This window comes from Halichoerus grypus, chromosome 2 (assembly GCF_964656455.1).
Source record: "Halichoerus grypus chromosome 2, mHalGry1.hap1.1, whole genome shotgun sequence".
Taxonomy (NCBI): Eukaryota; Metazoa; Chordata; class Mammalia; order Carnivora; family Phocidae; genus Halichoerus; species Halichoerus grypus.
In genome coordinates this window covers 81,003,036-81,020,590 of record NC_135713.1, presented here as the reverse complement: position 1 = coordinate 81,020,590, position 17,555 = coordinate 81,003,036, and the positions used below count along the sequence as shown (strand labels likewise).

At 39.6% G+C, this 17,555-nt stretch overlaps 2 protein-coding genes across 9 annotated transcripts in view; both read right to left on the bottom strand.

The window, feature by feature from the left end:
• The window catches only part of ARB2A (ARB2 cotranscriptional regulator A), a 405,509-nt gene that overhangs the window by 113,200 nt on the left and 274,754 nt on the right, over nucleotides 1-17,555 (bottom strand). The gene's annotated exons all lie outside the window — the stretch shown is intronic.
• Nucleotides 5,025-7,344, bottom strand: POU5F2 (POU domain class 5, transcription factor 2). Its single transcript, XM_036094069.2, has one exon. The coding sequence runs from the start codon at nucleotides 6,273-6,275 to the stop codon at nucleotides 5,256-5,258; it is 1,020 nt and encodes a 339-aa protein (XP_035949962.1). The 5' UTR covers nucleotides 6,276-7,344; the 3' UTR covers nucleotides 5,025-5,255.

Genomic DNA, 17,555 nt, shown 5'->3' with positions numbered 1-17,555 from the left:
TAATCCAGTGATTGGTGTCTTTATAAGAAGAGGAAATCTGGACACAGATATGTACACAAGGGAGATAATGAGAAGACACAGGGAGAAGGCAGCCATCTATAAAGCCTGATACACATCCTTCCCTCAGAGCCCTCAGAAGGAACCAACTTTGCCCACATCTTGATCCAGCCTTCTGGCCTCCAGAATGATGAAAAAAATAAATTTCTGTTCTTTAAGCTCCCCAAGGTGGAGTTCTTGTTATGGCAACCCTAGCCAACTAATAAATGGTATACTGAAACAAACTGTCTTTCAATAAAAAGGTATATATTAAGATTTGCCCACTACGCAGTCAATAGTATTCAAAGTTTTACAGCTGTTCCAGGAACATTATCATCCATTCTAAGATAAGAAATCAACTTAAAGCATCTTATATATTGCCCTGGCCATTGCACCAAGATCTAAAAGAAGGTCTACACCACACATCCTGGGAGGAAGAAGAAGACGAATTATTAAACAGTGCAGTTACTCTTTTGGAGAAGATGTGATTTAACAGGTTGAGCAGTGTTAGAAGTGAATATTGAATCCAAAATGTAGTGAATTCTCAGGAAGGCCTCCGTTTTTCCTTTTCCAACCCCGGTCTTTGGCAGGTAGGCAGTAGAAGAGTCAAGAGTATTAAGTGAAGTTGGTTTGTACTTCATCATTTTGTTGGAAACTGGGGGATGAAAGCCTAAGAAGCCCAAGTTCAATGCCAAAGTAGCTAATTTTGCCTTTAGCAGAATTCACAGCAGGGTTCCCAGCTGAAAGTGAGGTGGCAGGGCAGCAGCCCAACAGACCGAAGTGCTGCACTGTTTTCTGAAGACAGCCCTGTAGGTAAACCACACGGTCTCTTCAACAGCTTCTTGTAATGCTTCTCTTCACTGGTGCAACCATGATAATGCTAATGCTTTGTTTTAAGGATTTTACTGGATAATGGGGTAGATTCATTTCATGACAGTTCATCTTTCAACTGGCTGGGGCTGTAATCACAAGAACTGCCCCTGCCTTCAAACCTAGAAATCTATAGATCTCATTTATATCTGTTCGGTTTCTTCAAATATGATAAGTAGGGAGGATTCTACTGTGATAAAACCAGGATTTCGATATTTTCAAATGGCTTTTAAAATTGAAAAGTAAACATTCAGAAACATGAAAATGATTTGGGTTTATATTATATTCTAAATATGGGTTAACACCACTGAGGTATATAAACACACTGACTGTAATTGTAAGTTACCATGTTGTGCAGGAAAACAGACATATGGCAGGTGTCCTCACTCACTGAGCTACACTACAGCTCTTTAACATTAATGGGCATCTGATTTAAAAAAAAAACAAACCTAATTTTTAGCAGTGTCTCCCTAAATGATATATCCCAATACTCCTCTGTTTAGAGAACTGCCTTTCTTTTTAAAGAAACTACAAATCTGACTAAAAATGAAAAGGTCAAATTTATTATTCCAAAATATTGCTTTACAATGAAAAATTACAATTTTAGAGATAAAAAGACTAGAAGGATGAATATTTTTAGGAACCCTAGATTTCCTAGCACCTTCCTTTAGAAGTTTTTCTTAAATATGTTTACTGTGTAATATATATAGCAAAACAATTTTATAAAAATCACCAATGATACATATTTATATATAGATTTGTATATGTAACATACCTTTTTCCTTAAAAAAATAAGAAGTATCATAAAGCTTAAGAAACTCTTTTGCCTCACTCAATAATCTATTCTGACCTTTGTCAAAACTGTAGCTCCATAACACAATTTTTTACCATATATGGTGTTCCTTTTTATTTACTTTCCCTTTGTTGAACATTTAGTTTTAACAACTTTTTGTTGTTTAAAAAAATGCTGTAATGACCACCCTTACTGCTAAATTTTGCACACACAATTATTTTCTTATAAAAATCCAATAAAGTTGAATGATTGGCCAAAGAAAAATCACATTTTAAAAACTTCCCATATGAATTACCCAATAGCCTTTCATGAAGATTGCACCAACTCACATTCCCACAAAATGGAATAGCCAAATACTCGTTTCTGTTATTTTTGTCCATAAGCACCACCATACTGTTGAAATTATTGTAGTTTCATAACAGTTGGTAGGACAAGGCCACCCTAACTCTTTTCTTCAAAATTTTCTTACTTTCCTAAGTTTTATTCTTTCAGTTTACAATCACTTTGTCAAGTAATAGCTCTCATATTCCACTAGGATTTTATTGGAATGGCACTGCAGTTTTCACTTTCAAAACACTGTTTTACACTGATAATACAATTTTGTACTCTAAAAAAATTCATCGTGAACAGGTTCTGCCAAGCAAACTAATACTGTTTAGTAAGCAAGACGTTTTCTGGAAGAAAGCTATAAACAAAAGTGGCTATACTGAAAAATAAATCCCATGACACAGTTTTAGTATAATAAACAAAGATGTATGTATGTATACATCAAAAATGTGAAATTATAGAAAATATTTAGATGCTATTTCAAGAGCAAGATAATGTTTTGGAATAAGGGAGCATATCCTAACACTTCATGTCTTCTTAGACAATAGATAGGAAAGATTCTGGGAACAGAGAAATTGTTCTTTATGATAGGAATTAATTAAAGTGTCAAGGATTGATAAAAGTATCAGAACAATAAAGGCAATAATTAATACAACATTTATTCTGAATTTGAAAGACTTATATAAGAAGTGATTCAGGTCCTCTTTTCTATGCTGAGCTAGAGATATCCAGAAAATACAGATTCAAAGAAAACCACAAATTACTTGTTAGGCCAGTACTGGGTCAAGGGAAACTCTTGAAAGTGAGGTGGCCAAAGGGAATGTGTTTCTAAAATTCTGAAACTGTAGATCTACCAAGAGTCATGTCTCCTTTGAGAAAGTGATAAAAGCTATCATCACCATCTTTAAAGATGCACATATGTACAAACACACTATTCTGCCTGTGCTCTAAAGGGGTTCGGCATCATCAGGTTAAGAATACTTGCCTTGTCTTAAGAAAACAAGAGATTAAAGGAAACATTTGTTAACGAATATTTCAGAATGATGGTGAAGATCTTGAGTGGTTGGAATCTGTGTTTTTAATTGAAGTTAGGGGGAAACCTGGCAAGTAGGAAGCCTCTGGACTGTTGTTTGACATCTGCCTCTACGAACTACTCCACGGAGACTGGTTCTCACTAACGGTGCCACGGGTACCTTTGTTACTGATGTGGTAGATCTCACTTGATTTTATGTTACTTGATTTCTGTATATTTGACCCTGTTCAGCACTGACACCACACTGTTGGTTTTCTCCCAACTCAAAGGACAGCTCCTTCTCAGTTTTGAAGGATTTTATTATTGAGGTTTCTACTCAGAATCTTAAATCTTTGAAAAATATGGAATTCTTTAAATGTCAAAATTGCCCCGTGGTCCAGCCTTTTCTCTCTTCATAGTCAAGTCAAGGGGAGCAGTGATGGAAAAATCTCATTTTAAATTATGTGAGGGCTGATCAGTGACACACAGTGGTGTTTGCCTAAGCCGAGGCGCGGCAGCTGTGTGAATGCTGCAGCTGTGCAGGTGCTGAGGTAGACCCTCGGAGCCATTCCCTGAGATGGAGAGCCCATTACCATCTCTCCAAATACACAGGGGCTGCAGAATTCGAGAAGCAGCCTGGGTCAGAGCCTCCTCACAGCTTTTAGGAGCCAAATGTTGACACAACCACAACGGTTCATCCTGTCGTTAAATACCACCTGGCCCTCTGCAGAAACATCTCCCTTTCAAGGCTGTCCAGAAGGGCTGTATGGGAAAAGGAAGAAATGGGACTGGTGCTATGTGACTTTTAGTGGGACAGTCCATGAGTGAGTGATTAGTCACCTATTGAATCTATAAGTAAGTGAAGTTTATCTCCATTTTCACGAACCTATGTGTACTGTCAGTGTTTTATCTTTGAACACTGACAAGAAGGAAAAATACACATTGGAAGAAACCAGAGAAAACTAGAAAAAAGTAATTATTAAAAATAAAAGCTAGAAGTTAACCAATTAGAAAATAAAAAGAGCAGTAAATAAGATAAAAATTTTTAAAAAGACTTGTTCTTTGTAAATATCTATAGATAAATTCTTTGTAAAAACTGATTAAGGGAAAAAAAGTAGAGAAAGAAAAAATTGACAGGAATAGTAATTAAATAGAAGACATAAACTCAGATATAATATTTAGTGATGGAATTATAAAGCAATAAATATTACATGCAGGTTTATGGCAGCAGAGGTACAAACACAGAAAAACGATTTCTGTTTAGTATATGATGACCAAAATTTACCAATGTAGAAGTAGAAAACTAGAAAAGACCAATTTCATAGAAGTGATTGGAAAAGTGATATAGGATGAACCATCACACAAGCCACCAGGGAATGTTGACTCAACCATTGCAGATATTCTCTAAGTAGCATATCTGGGTTCAAAAGAAAGTAACATCCCCAGGTAGTAAACCAAACAGAGCTGAAAACCAGAGAAGTAAGCTGGAGCTGGGGCTGAGCTAGCGCTGTCCAGCATGCCGACCTCAGTAACAAAGGGGTTCCAAATACAATGACTGTGGCAGTTAGGAGATAACTAGTGGGATTCCATAGGGTGGAGAGCTGGACTGAGACCTCCACTGGAAGCTGAGCACTCTCAATGAGAAGGTGAATTAGAAAAGAAATGCATCTTTCAAGAAAGGGAGGAGAACAAGAAAACTCCTGTGTTTTAGCAAGGGCTCTGGGTAGGTTTTATGTACTCCTGCCCTATCCCAACCTCAAACCTCTCCCCAGAGGTTACTATTATCTTAGAACCCGTGTTTATATTTACATAAAGTTCTGCTGGTTTTTGATAAAAAATGGTATACTGAAATCATCTTCTGTGACTTGAGTTTTTCACTCAATATCGTGTTTATAAGAAAAAAATCCCTATGTTTACTGATAACCACAAGGAATAACAGACACAATTAATTTCTGATTAATTAAAAAAAGAGAGAGAAACAAAATATCCAAAACCATATATGTATTGTAATGTACCTTAAAACCAATGCTAGGTAAAAACAATGGAGTTAATAAACTTCAACTTCCCTCCCCCAAATTTCCTAAACAACTCCCAACTCATCCCTTAGGTATTCTTAACTTCTTTAGACAGTGAATGAAGCCCTTAATGTTAACAACCCTGAAATGAACCTTAGGAACCCATTTCCCCATTCAACCCTCCCCAGAAGGGCAGGGCCCCTCAGTTTGAAAGCCTGGGGTGGCCCTGAGCAGTGGCTGGGGCAGAGAGGGGGGTCCCTGCCACAGGGAAAGGGGTAGGGGAGTACATGGGTATAAAGTAGGGCTCTTTGTAGTGGGGGGACTCAAAATGGAGCCCCGATGCTGGGGGAAAGCACACCGGTCCCCCTGGGAAAGGAGGCCCGGCTGCCCCCACTTCCTCCGGTGGGCAGAAATCAATGGCTGGCTGACTACCCATCTTGCTCCGGTTATAGAACCAAACTCGGACCAGTTCCTTCTGCAGTCGGAGCTGCCCAGCGATGCAGCTGATCTGCTGGGGTGTGGGCTTCGGGCACTGCAAGAAGAGTTGCTCCAGATTGTTTTGGATGCGACTCTCCCTGCTCGCCCGTCTCTGCTTCCGAGCCTGCCGCAGGATCATCTCCATTTTGCATAAGCCCAGAAAGTTCTTGGTGTCCACTTCCTCCAGCCACATTTTCAGCAGTGGTCGCAACTTCCACATGTTGGTAAGGCTGAGCTGCTGGGACTCGAAGCGGCAGATGGTTGTCTGACTAAGCACCTTTCCAAAAAGAGCCCCCAAGGCGATCCCCACGTCGGCCTGCGAGTACCCCAGGGCCATCCTCTTTTGCCTCAGCTCCTTGGCCAGCTGCTCCATCTCTTTCTCTATGGCCGAGACATCCTCTGTCAGCGCCAAACTCGGGGTGCACCGCAGGATGATGTAGGGCCTCGGGAAGGCGCCCTCCGAGGGGCTCCGGAAACGGGGCCCAGCCTCGCCAGCTCCGACCCTGGGCCTGCGGGGTGCCATCCCGCTGTAGAATTTGTACGGCGGTGGACCCAGGGGCACCTTCCACCCCTCAGGGCCTGGGCTGGCCCCCGGCCCGATCCCTGGCCGGACCATCAGCATGCGGGGAGCCGCCTGGGCACTCAACCAGAGCGGAGCGTCAACCCGCACAGGCATTGGCCCTGTGGGCCCGCCCCTACCACTGCCTGGCAGTGGGGAGAAGTTTGAGGGCCTGTGTCCGGCCATGGGGTAAGACCACACCCGAGCAGGGAGTCTGGTAGGAACTGATGGCTCTCGAGGCTTCAGAGCAGCCACCAGCCTTGCCCTCGAGCCCCGCCCCCCAGTGGGCAGAGATGGAGGTGCAGGTGAGAGAAACAGGCCAGGAGTGTGCAGTGGTGGGGAAATCTGGTAGACTTCCGGGTAATCCCTTGGGTCTCCAGGATTAAAGGAGTGGGCTTTGTACTTCTAAGGGTTCTGGGATCCTCTCCCAGAGGGGAACCTAGGCATTTACTAAGAGGTCTTCAGAACTCTGGTATCTCATCCCTTTCCTCCACATTATCTGTGGAGGAACAGCCCCTTCTGGCTTCACAAATATTTATTGAACATCTATTACGCCAGGTATTGCTGGGACTACCCCTCAGTTCATTAACTGTCCCCTCACTGCTATCATTGTGGTCACAATACTGCCAATAACCTCCCTTTGCACATCTTCAGTTCCTGTGCCTTAAGAAACCTAAGCATCCCTGCCTAAATTTCTTCTAGTGTCCATCAGTTTACTATCAGCTTCAACCCCCAACCCCCTTGCTTTGCCAGATTGTACTCTCTCATTGGGGCTTTCTTGATTAATTCATGTCCCGTTCCCTCCCCCACTCCCAACCCTTCCAGTTGTTTGCTCTGCATCCCACCTCAGCTTTCTGGTCTAGTCTCCACAAACAACAGAGACCTATGTGTTTCATCCTTCTCCCCCTCTGGAGACAGGTCTCAGAATGGGCCCCACCTGCTGTTCCCCATTGAAGATGCTTCCTTCAATACCTGGTTTACCAGTATCAGACTCCCATATCCCTACCCCAGGCAGAGTTAGTTCCTACTTCTGTGGTGCTCTCCTTGTACTTGGTATATGTTTTAATTGTAACATTTATCAGCAATTATTTATTTTATGTCTCTCTCCCTCCATCTAGAGTATGATGTACTTAAGGGCATGTAGGTGCTATAAAGCTTGGAACATAATAAAACCCTGATTGATATACTGTTCAGTAAATGTTTGCTGAGGGCGCCTGGGTGGCTCAGTCATTAAGCGTCTGCCTTCGGCTCAGGTCATGATCTCAGGGCCCTGGAATCGAGCCCCGTATCAGGCTCCCTGCTCGGCGGGAAGCCTGCTTCTCCCTCTCCCTCTCCCCCTGCTTGTGTCCCCTCTCTCGCTGTGTCTCTCTCTGTCAAATAAATAAATAAAATCTTTTAAAAAAATAAATGTTTGCTGAATGAGTGAATGAATTCTCACCTTTACAATTCTGAAAGTACAGCATGTTTAGTTTCAGCTTAACAAGAAATTTGACCCTGTCAGAAGCCTCTCCATTCTTTCTCTCCTGTACTAGAACAAGGCCCTTAAACAGCTCTTACTAGATGGAGGTAGTAGCACTGTGAGACTAGATTCAACACAACACTACAGGTAACAAGGTTGTAGATGTGGCTTTGAAGCAATGGTAAAGGGAAAAAGAATTGGGAAGTCAGTTGCTATCTGGACAGGCTGTGTATGTGACTGTTGTCTGCATCTCTACTGTGGCCCTGGCTAGAACGTGTGCTGGCAACGAGCAAGGTTCTTGTCTGTCTGGTTCAATGCTAGATCCTCACCACCTGGAACTTTATCTGGCACAGAGTAGGAAGTTAATCAATATTTGTTTGATGTTAAATGAATGAATATGTGCAGCATTAATGATGAGAAGACTTCCATATTTGCTTTGAAGTAGGTTTCAAGATGATAGTCTATGAAAAACAGTTTACAATATACAAAATTTCACTTAAGAATTATTTTGCTGATATCTATTCTTTCCAGGTATACTTATATGTATTTTTTTTTCAAAACTACAAAGCAACCAGTGTCTGCCAAACAGAATGAAAGGTGGATCGCAAAGAAGAATAAAAGAGAGCAATTACATTATTAAAGCCCACATATTGAAACCAGTCCATTTGCAAAAGAGAACCACAGAGAAAAGGTTCATTAGTTGTCTAAAAACAATAGCTGAATAAAAATATTTTTAGTGAATTGGAAAAAAGTGAATTCAACTGAATTTGAGGAAAGATTATATTAACTGAGTTAAAACAGTAGCTAAACACATTTACTAAACTAAAAAAGTAAAGCTATGTTAACTTGGGGGGGTTTAAAATTAACTTGGGTGCTCTCAATTAAGGCTTTCTCTGTACTTGGTCAGATTTCATCTGCCAACATGCCTATCTCCTGTTAATGCCTATGTGCTGTCACAAATAAAAGCCCATATTCTTAAGGGAAGTCTTGACATCTCCTTAAAAGTATATTTAATATGCTACGGAAATGGGGTGATAGCAAAAAAAAGCAGCAGCATAGTTGGTTGGAAGAGAAACAGAGATCAGAAGAAGGCAGGTGCTGGGAATGCCCAAGACAACCAGCACTGCTGGGGCTGGGGCGCTCAAAAGGCTAATCCATCACCTTCAGCAAATACAGAGACCTCTTAGTGAGCGATTAGATTACAATGTACGAAGCGGGCCAGTCTTATCCATAGGGAATTACAAAGTAAGGATAAGAAACACATGGTCCCAGGCTCCCATGTATTTATAATCTAAATGGGGAAGAAGAAAAACTGTCAGGAGAACAGGACAGCTACACTTGCTCAAAGAGAAGTTAACAGTTTTCTATTATTAGGATCTTTGGAATTCAGAGAAGTGAACTTTCAAGCAGAAATGCATCAGGGTTTATATTATTAGGCTCTCCATAAGTATTCTCTATTCTAAGACGGCAAAACCAGCTGCCAAGATCCACTAATGGTAAGAAGCAGGAAATAGTGGAGGCGAAGTTAATTATAAACATTCTTGTAGGGTTTGCTTCAAGTTTCATCTCTTTGGAAGCTTTTGCCCATACACTAGGGACCACAGTGCTCTCCCTCAGCCCTGAACTTACTGCGTTTCCACTCACATAAATCGGTTGTCTTAAACAGTTAGCTGGAGCTTCATGTCTTAGCTCCTCCACCTAGGAGAGATGAAACTTCCTATGGACATTACAGAGGTACACATTTATTTTGTACTCATGGGCCAAATGATGTGCTAACGCATGAGCTATACACAGTATTCTCAGTATGGTATGCGCATAAAAACACCTGGATGTGAAGGAGATCTGGCTTTGACTCACACCATCCTGTTGACCAGTTATCTTATTGGCTAGGAAGGTGATCCTTGCTTCCTCATCTCTCCAAATGCATCTCTTTCAAAGCTGCTCATGCTCCAGACAGAGGAGAGGGCTTTGTTTGAGAATATATGAGGAAGTTCATTTCTCCAGCAGAGGCTCCAAAAACAAAGCAAAGCAAGCTTTTTTTGCATGTAATTAAATCAACAGAGTAGACCAGAAGATCTAAGAATGATGTACAAGTCAGGCAGAGAGGGCAAGGTAGACTAGATGGTGCTAATTTCATGTTTTTCCCCACTCCGCAGATGTCCTAATAACTTAGCACTGGTCCGGCATCAGGGTGTAAAGGCACTGTCACCTGAAGGGCAGGTGTAGGTCCCCAAGAACCACATTAGTCAAGGAGCAAGACAAAAGGCAAAGGCAGGACACAAGATCCATACACCAGGCACTGGGAAGTTTCTCTCTGGGTCTAGGAAGTCAAGTCAAGCATCCAGGAGAACTATGGCAGCTGAATATAGTAAGAAAAGATGCCTCTCACTTCCAGGGAGAGAATCAGCACCACACTTTACGACAATTTAGTTCACAGAAAACTACCTCAAAATGCACTAAAATGATTAAACTGTTAATCTGTGTTTTAAGTAGAAAACTGTGTAAGACAAAGTGAGATATCTAAGATAAGTCAAGCAATTAAGAAAAAGGGTACCTGAAGGTAAAGGACATAGATGAAGAACACTGAAATTGTAATAACATAGAAAAAGTTAACCAGATCAATGTAGTCACTACAAAAAAATCACTTACTGCTCTATGAAATAAATTCACAAAATAGCTAATAGCACTGTTCTGTATAGGAGAGAACAGAGGACAAGAACAGGATGAAAGGACAGCTCTTGGTGAATAACAGTAATGTGAGATGCTCTTTACTCTTCTAAAACATGTAGAGAAAAACTAGAATGTGGTAGAGCTGCCAACATAGAATTTCTTTTCAGATTGAGAAGGACTTTTTTGGTGTTACTTCTTTTATTTAAAAAAATAATGACGCTGCTGTGATATAACTCCTATTTAGAAATAAAAGCTCATGACATGAATATAACACAACCACATAGCCAGACTACAAAGAGATTTTGTGTATTCAGGGAAAAAGCCTTCACTATATTTTGTGGAGCTGTGGTATTCATGAACTATGAACTTCCCGTGCTATAAAATAATATTAAATATAAAAACTCCACAGCCTTCACCAGAAGCCTCAAAGAATTTTAAATGTCTGCATAAGGCAGGAAGAGCAATTGAGCTGAACAGGGCTGAGTTGAAAGGCACTCTGGTGATGAGTCAGGTATATTCACAGATAGTCCCAGATAGATAAAGTGTAAAGGTTCTTGTTATGTCAAGCAGGATTTAAACAAACTTTTTAGCTGAGTTTGCCCTTGTTACACAAGGAAAGCTTTAAGGATGTTCTTGCATTGATTATTCCAGCCACTGTCTTCTACATTCAAATTTGTACTCTGCTTACACTTTAGAGCAGGAGATACACAACTTGTTTAATGAAAAATTTTCCATTATACTGCACAGTAAAATACACCTAACGGAAATGACAGCTTATGACCAATGAAACCAGTAATCCAGGAGGTGACATGGCCTCAGAGAAGTAAATGAGGAATAGAATAGAATTTCTGTTTACAGGAGATAACTCCTTCAGGTGCTGTGAGAATTATTACTTTGTTAAAGAGATATCAAATTAATTGATCTTGGTGCCAATACCATCACAAATTTGGGGCCTCTGTGAATTTCCCTGGAATCTCCTTAAGAAACTATGAGCTAAAGTAAGGCAAATAGAGACATTCATACCTTTTTGGGAAAAATGAACACTTATATTTAGTAACATGACATGCAATAATGACCACGGAAAATTGCAAAGGTAGTACCAGACTTAAGATTTTACGTTCCAATTATATAAATTAAAAACTCCTTTTAGCATTTTATTACTTTATCTTTTTAAAGATTTATTTGAGAGAGAGACAGCACACGGAAGGGGAGGAGGGAGAGGGAAAGAATCTTAAGCAGACTCCCTGCTGAGCAAGGAGTCTGATGCAGGGCTTGATCCCAGGACCCTGAGATCATGACCTGAGCCGAGATCGAGTTGGATGCTTAACAGACTAAGCCACCCAGGCACCCCGCCTTTTAGCATTTTTTTTTTAAAGATTTTATTTATTTGTTAGAGAGAGAGAGCAAGCACAGCAGGGGGAGTGGCAGGCAGATGGAGAAGAAGGCCCCCTGCTTAGCAAGGAGCCCGATGTGGGACCCAATCCCAGGACCCTGGGATCATGACCCTAGCCGAAGGCAAACGCCTAACCAACTGAGCCACCCAGGCACCCCTCCTTTTAACATTTTAAACCTGACAAAGTCCTTGGCTTTACACACGGGGGTAATAAGTCAGGTTATTAAAGTGAATCCTCTTGAAAGTCACCTCACAATGATTCCAAAGGTCTTAAAGAGAACCAACCAGACTATCAGCCTCTCTTCTGAGCGAAAGACTCATGCCCAAATCCACATTTATTTGTCTAGAGTTCAATGAAGCTCTCAGTAGCCCCTATGCGTGTGCAGATAATATCAGGCAGATGACGGTTTCACCTGCTGAGAGCCTCAGAACTCTAGGAAGCAATTATGTCAAAGCAGCTATGAATGGAGAACTGAAAGCAAGATTTCAATTATCATTACGTATTAATGAAAATTTAACTATCTTTTTGAATGTTCAACTACACATTCACATGGTTCCAGAAGTATATAAAGGTATATAGTGAAAATGCACAGCATTTATTTTTAATAATGGCATCATTTCCAAGTGTTAACTTGGTTAACTTCCAGCTAGAATTTTACATTTTGCTTACATCGAATTTCTTGTAATAATTTAAATTCAAGAAAGACATTTGTTTTTTTATGATTGACAGAAATGTAGATGAAACATAAGGAAGAAACCAATGAATTTAAAGAAGTTTCTCATAAGGATATGTTCTAGGGCAGGTGTCATTTTGAAAGGAAGACAATGTATTAAAAACCGATAGTCTTTCAGGGAGAGCGTGGAAGAACAGAACATTAGCAGGAAGAATGAAAGGGAAAGGGTCAGCATGGAATTTTAGTAGATTTAGAAGAATGAAGAAATGAGGTTGATTGAAGAGCAGGCAAACCGAGGCTAAATACTGTATTTCTGTAGAAGGTGCACTGGGAGGCTCTAAAAGTTAACCCTGTGATGAGACATGACTAGAATCAGGACTTAGTCTAGAAAACACAAAGACAGACGCAGGAGAGAAATGAAAGTTTTTAATTCTCAAATATTGAAAAGCAATGAGCAATTTCTCTAAAGCTATAGTACTTGATTTGCTGGATAAAATAATTTCTAATAATAATAACTATAGGAAGTCCTTGCTTTGCACGGTGTAAAATATTATAAAAATGACCGTACAAGTTGAAACCATGTAAAGTGATCATGATAATCAATGGGGAAAACTATGGTTGTCTGATGACCTTAAAATTTTTTTTTTTTGTCAAAACATTAAAAATCCTCCTACTGCCTACAAAAAATGAGTAGAGGAATTAAAAAAAGGTAAAACCAATTATATTTAGTACACTGTAATTTAAAACATTAGAAACATTGAGAATTAAAATGTTTTATTTCTTTGTAAAAAACCTACTAAAGTAGTTAGAATAGTGCTTGCCTTCCCTTCATATAACTTATGATACAGTTCAAGCAAATCTTTTCTCTGCCTTGGCTAATTTTCATGCTCCTAAGTTTGGATCAGCTTCCAACATTTATCCTTCGCACTTCCAATGTTGTGAAACATCTCTGAGAGTTCATTTCATGCGAAGTGTTTTTGGCTAGCGTCACTTCCTCCGGGACATCATCTTTTTCGTCACAAGCACTTTACAATTTTACTTCCAGCATTCCGTTTCTTTGCTGCATTTTCATCTTTGTTGGCCAAGTCTCTCTTCTGATCATCCATTTTTATAAAATGGAAGAAAGTGCTGTCTGTGCCTGAACTGGCTAACAGATATGCAGTGATTGGTCAGTGAAAGATTTTGAAAGAAGTGATGTGATTGGCCGCTGTCATGATGTGCCTCTGTTATTTACGTAGAGATTTGTACTTAATGCAATTATTCACAGTTAATACATTGTGGTAACTGAAACTTGAACTTTGTTTTTGGGGTGTATTTGGTGTTACTTAACTAAATTATGGTAACCGAAATTTTGGTATTTGGGACCATACAAAGTGAAGACTGCCTATATTTATTGAGTCCTAACTATATTCCAGGTACAATTTTAACAGTCCTATATGGATTATTTCACTTAATTCTGACCATAACCCAGTGAGATGGTACTAGCATTATCGCCATTTTATAGGCAGGGTGATTGTAGATCTTCATCTGATCATATTATAGAATTAATTCTCCTACATATTTGGGAGACTATTATAAACTACCCATAGTCATGATAAATCCAAAGCTTTTCCTCATAAATGGTGACTTACTACCATTAAAGAGTTTGAAATGACAACATATTCATTTGAAACATGTACCTGAAGTGAAAAGTCAGGGTCTCATACTAGCATGGAAGGAAGGTGGATAATTTCAGAAGATGCACTAACTCTTAGATAGCAGTGGGATACCAGTCAATAGAGGATGTCAGTGAACTAAGAGTTACTCTTGGGTCCTGAAGGAGTTCACCATATATCCTTAACTTTCCTCCCCACCCTACCTATTTCAGTGATAATCCTCTGTTTATGAACAAAGAGAATCTTTGCAACAAGCAGAAGACTTTTTGCTAGGAGACCATGAGCTCCTCGAGGGGCAAGAGTCATATCTAGCAATCTTCATACTGTTAGAGTGTAGACTAGTGCCTAGTACATATTAAGTGCTCAATAAGTCTTTGTGGAATTAAGGAACAAATATTTACAGTTAGTTCCTTGCCTCTAAAGAACCAAGAATAACTCAAGTTTGTGGAAAGACATGAAGTTAGGCTCTAATTTTAGAGGAAACAAATTAATTAAAATTATTAATGAATTAATTGGTAAAAATAACTAAATTTGGGTTTTCTGAAATGTAAGTTTTACCACAAATGCTGATTTTATATGTTTGATATTGTTTCTGAAGAAAAGCAAAACCAAGTAACTCTGAGAGACTGTTCTTTCATAACACCAGCACTACAAAAGTCTACACTACGAAGGTTATGGAAGACTATACTTTTCACTATAAAATTCAAACCACGTATCATCTAGTTCCACAAGTAGCTTTCCCGCTATTTCCCACTAATGTTTCCCAAATATTGGTTATATTTATTTATTAAAATACAGAGAGAGAGAGAGAGAGCATGAGCAGGGGGAGAGACAGAGGGAGAGGGAGAAGCAGGCTCCCCGCTGAGCCAGGAGCCCAATGTGGGGCTCAATCCCAGGACCCGGGGATCATGACCTGAGCTGAAGGCAGACGCCCAACCATCTGAGCCACCCAGGCACCCCTATTTTATTATTTTTTAAAGATTTTATTATTTGACAGAGAGAGACACAGCAAGAGCAGGAACACAAGCAGGGGGAGTGGGAGAGGGAGAAGCAGGCTTCCCACCGAGCAGGGAGCCCAGGGTTGTGGGGCTCGATCTCAGGGCCCTGGGATCATGACCCAAGCCGAAGGCAGATGCCTAATGACTGAGCCACCCAGGTGCCCCAAAATTGGTTATATTTAATCACTTGTATGTGTGGCCTTAAATCAATAATTTCTTTTTAAAAGCTTAATCACTTTTCCTCTGGAAACTAAGCAGGAAAGGTATGGCTACTACTTTGCCACAAAATTAAAATAGAAAGAAGATCCTAAATTTCTTTGAAGGCAATTTATTAAAAGGAAATAGAAGTGAAAATCTGAAATTATTCATATTGCTTTTTAAAAATACCTGAAACATTTGCTAAAAATAAAAGGATCTCTAAGCCAACACTGATTTTAGGTGGTTATTAGAAATTTTTAATTTAGGGTCTCTTACAAAAGTCTCATTTATGAAATCATTGCTACACAAAGCTTAAAATCATGCTTCTGTTTTTTTGCCCAGATTTTCAAAAAGTAACTTTTACAGTATTTTAGAAATTTTTAAAAATATGATGAAACAAAAACTTTAAAAAATATTATCCCTGCTTTTCAAGCACTTGAGAACAACTTGGGATTTTATTTTTATATTTATTTATTTATTTACAATTTGGGATTTTATAAACAGAAAATATTTGGCCTGTTTATGGTACCTAATGTTCACTTTGAATTTTCATCTTGGTACCAAAGAATATTTATTTTAGAGGTTCCGAATCACTTTTTTTTTTTTTTTTTAAAGATTTTATTTATTTATTTGAGAGAGAGAATGAGATAGAGAGAGAGAGCATGAGAGGTGGGAGGGTCAGAGGGAGAAGCAGGCTCTCCACTGAGCTGGGAACCCGACACAGGGCTCACTCTCAGGACCCTGGGATCATGACCTGAGCCGAAGGCAGTCGCTTAACCAACTGAGCCACCCAGGCGCCCCCCGAATCACTTTTAGAAAGCAATAGAGTTCTTCTGAAGAGTAATGTTTTCGGGGTAATTTTGCCAGCAGACAGATTTGTTACTGGTGACTTGATGTCCGTCTCTGACAACAGAGCTGACAAGGAGGGTGCAGATGGAAGCAGACGGAAAGCATGGGTAGGAGCAGAGACCGTGTGGCTTGAGGGAGGCACATATCACACAGTGAAAGAGCAGTGGAGGGCAGTGGACCCAGGCAAACCACTCAGGCCAGCCAGGGGCAGGCAGAGACTGTGGGCTGGGGGAGATGTGATACTACGGGCAAGCAGACGAGTCTCCAGGTGGGGCAGACTGGGGAAGCCAGGGAGACACAGGAGACAAAAACTGTAAGAAAAGAGTCATACGTAGAGACTAAACCAGATGAGAGACAGAGAGCCAGAGGTCAATATACAGACACAGAGAGAACCATCAAGAGCAGTGACCCAGGCCGAACTGACAGAGGGAAGGAGAAATAGAGGACAAGTGAAGCACAGACAGCCGTAGGAAGGCAGATCAATATTTAATATATAGTAAAAAGGATGAACATTTCTGTCTTAGGGACCACTACTCCCCAAATTACTTTTCCAACAATTAGGGACATAGCATTAAAAGCCACGAGACACTGCTATAGGGATAGTAAAAGTAATAACTCTTGCAAATTAACTCATAATGTGTAATTTTCAAGTAGAAATACAAATTCATATTATTTGATTATTTACCCCAAAGTATTCCAAAAATAATTTTATTTTTTATCTTTAAAGGGAAGAGTTATCTCAGTAAAAGGAGAGTTGCCACCTTTAGTGCCAAATTCTTCGAAGGATTTTTCACAAATTGGTTCAGAAAGCTGTAAAAAACATGGTGGCTATTTTTAATTTTTTTTTAAAGTGAGATTTCTGAAGTGAAACTAGTTATATTCACTGTAATTACTGGAAAACTGAAAGAATCAAAATCAGAGGAAAATATTGGATCTGATTAAGTATATATAATCAAGGCAAATATTGGTGATCTACATAAGTATATAGTTAAATAGATTATTTTAAACGATTCTTTAATCAGTTATTTCCCCAGAGTTCCTGATTCTAGCTAATTAGAATGAGTGACTCACTGAAAACACAAGAATTTCTGGTGGTCAACTTTTAGAATACTCACCCCTTACATTAACTAGTAATTGTAAGGTAGCACAGAACAATGAACAGGGAAACTGAGGAGTAACAGCTACAAGGCCAATTCTACAGTAATGAACAAGAACTGCCTGAAAAGTGCTACTTAGTTAATGAAAGCATCACTTAAAGGATTAGAATATATAACCTTTGAATGGAAAGAGGAATGCTGTAGTTCTTGAGCAGTCCATGCAGTGAAAAAGTGGTACAGTATCATATATGCTAATATGCCTTGAATTTAAGATCTGTTTACAAAGGCGAACTATAGATTTTCAATTACCTAATTAATTTGAGCTGTGTCTAAAAGCATATTAGACAACTCAGCTTGTCTACACATTCTGAATGACACCACATCTAGAAGCAATTACTGTTGATTTCTCATTGCTATCTTTAGAAGCAAGTGATTATTCACTAACAAAGAAGAGATATAACTCCTTAGTGTCA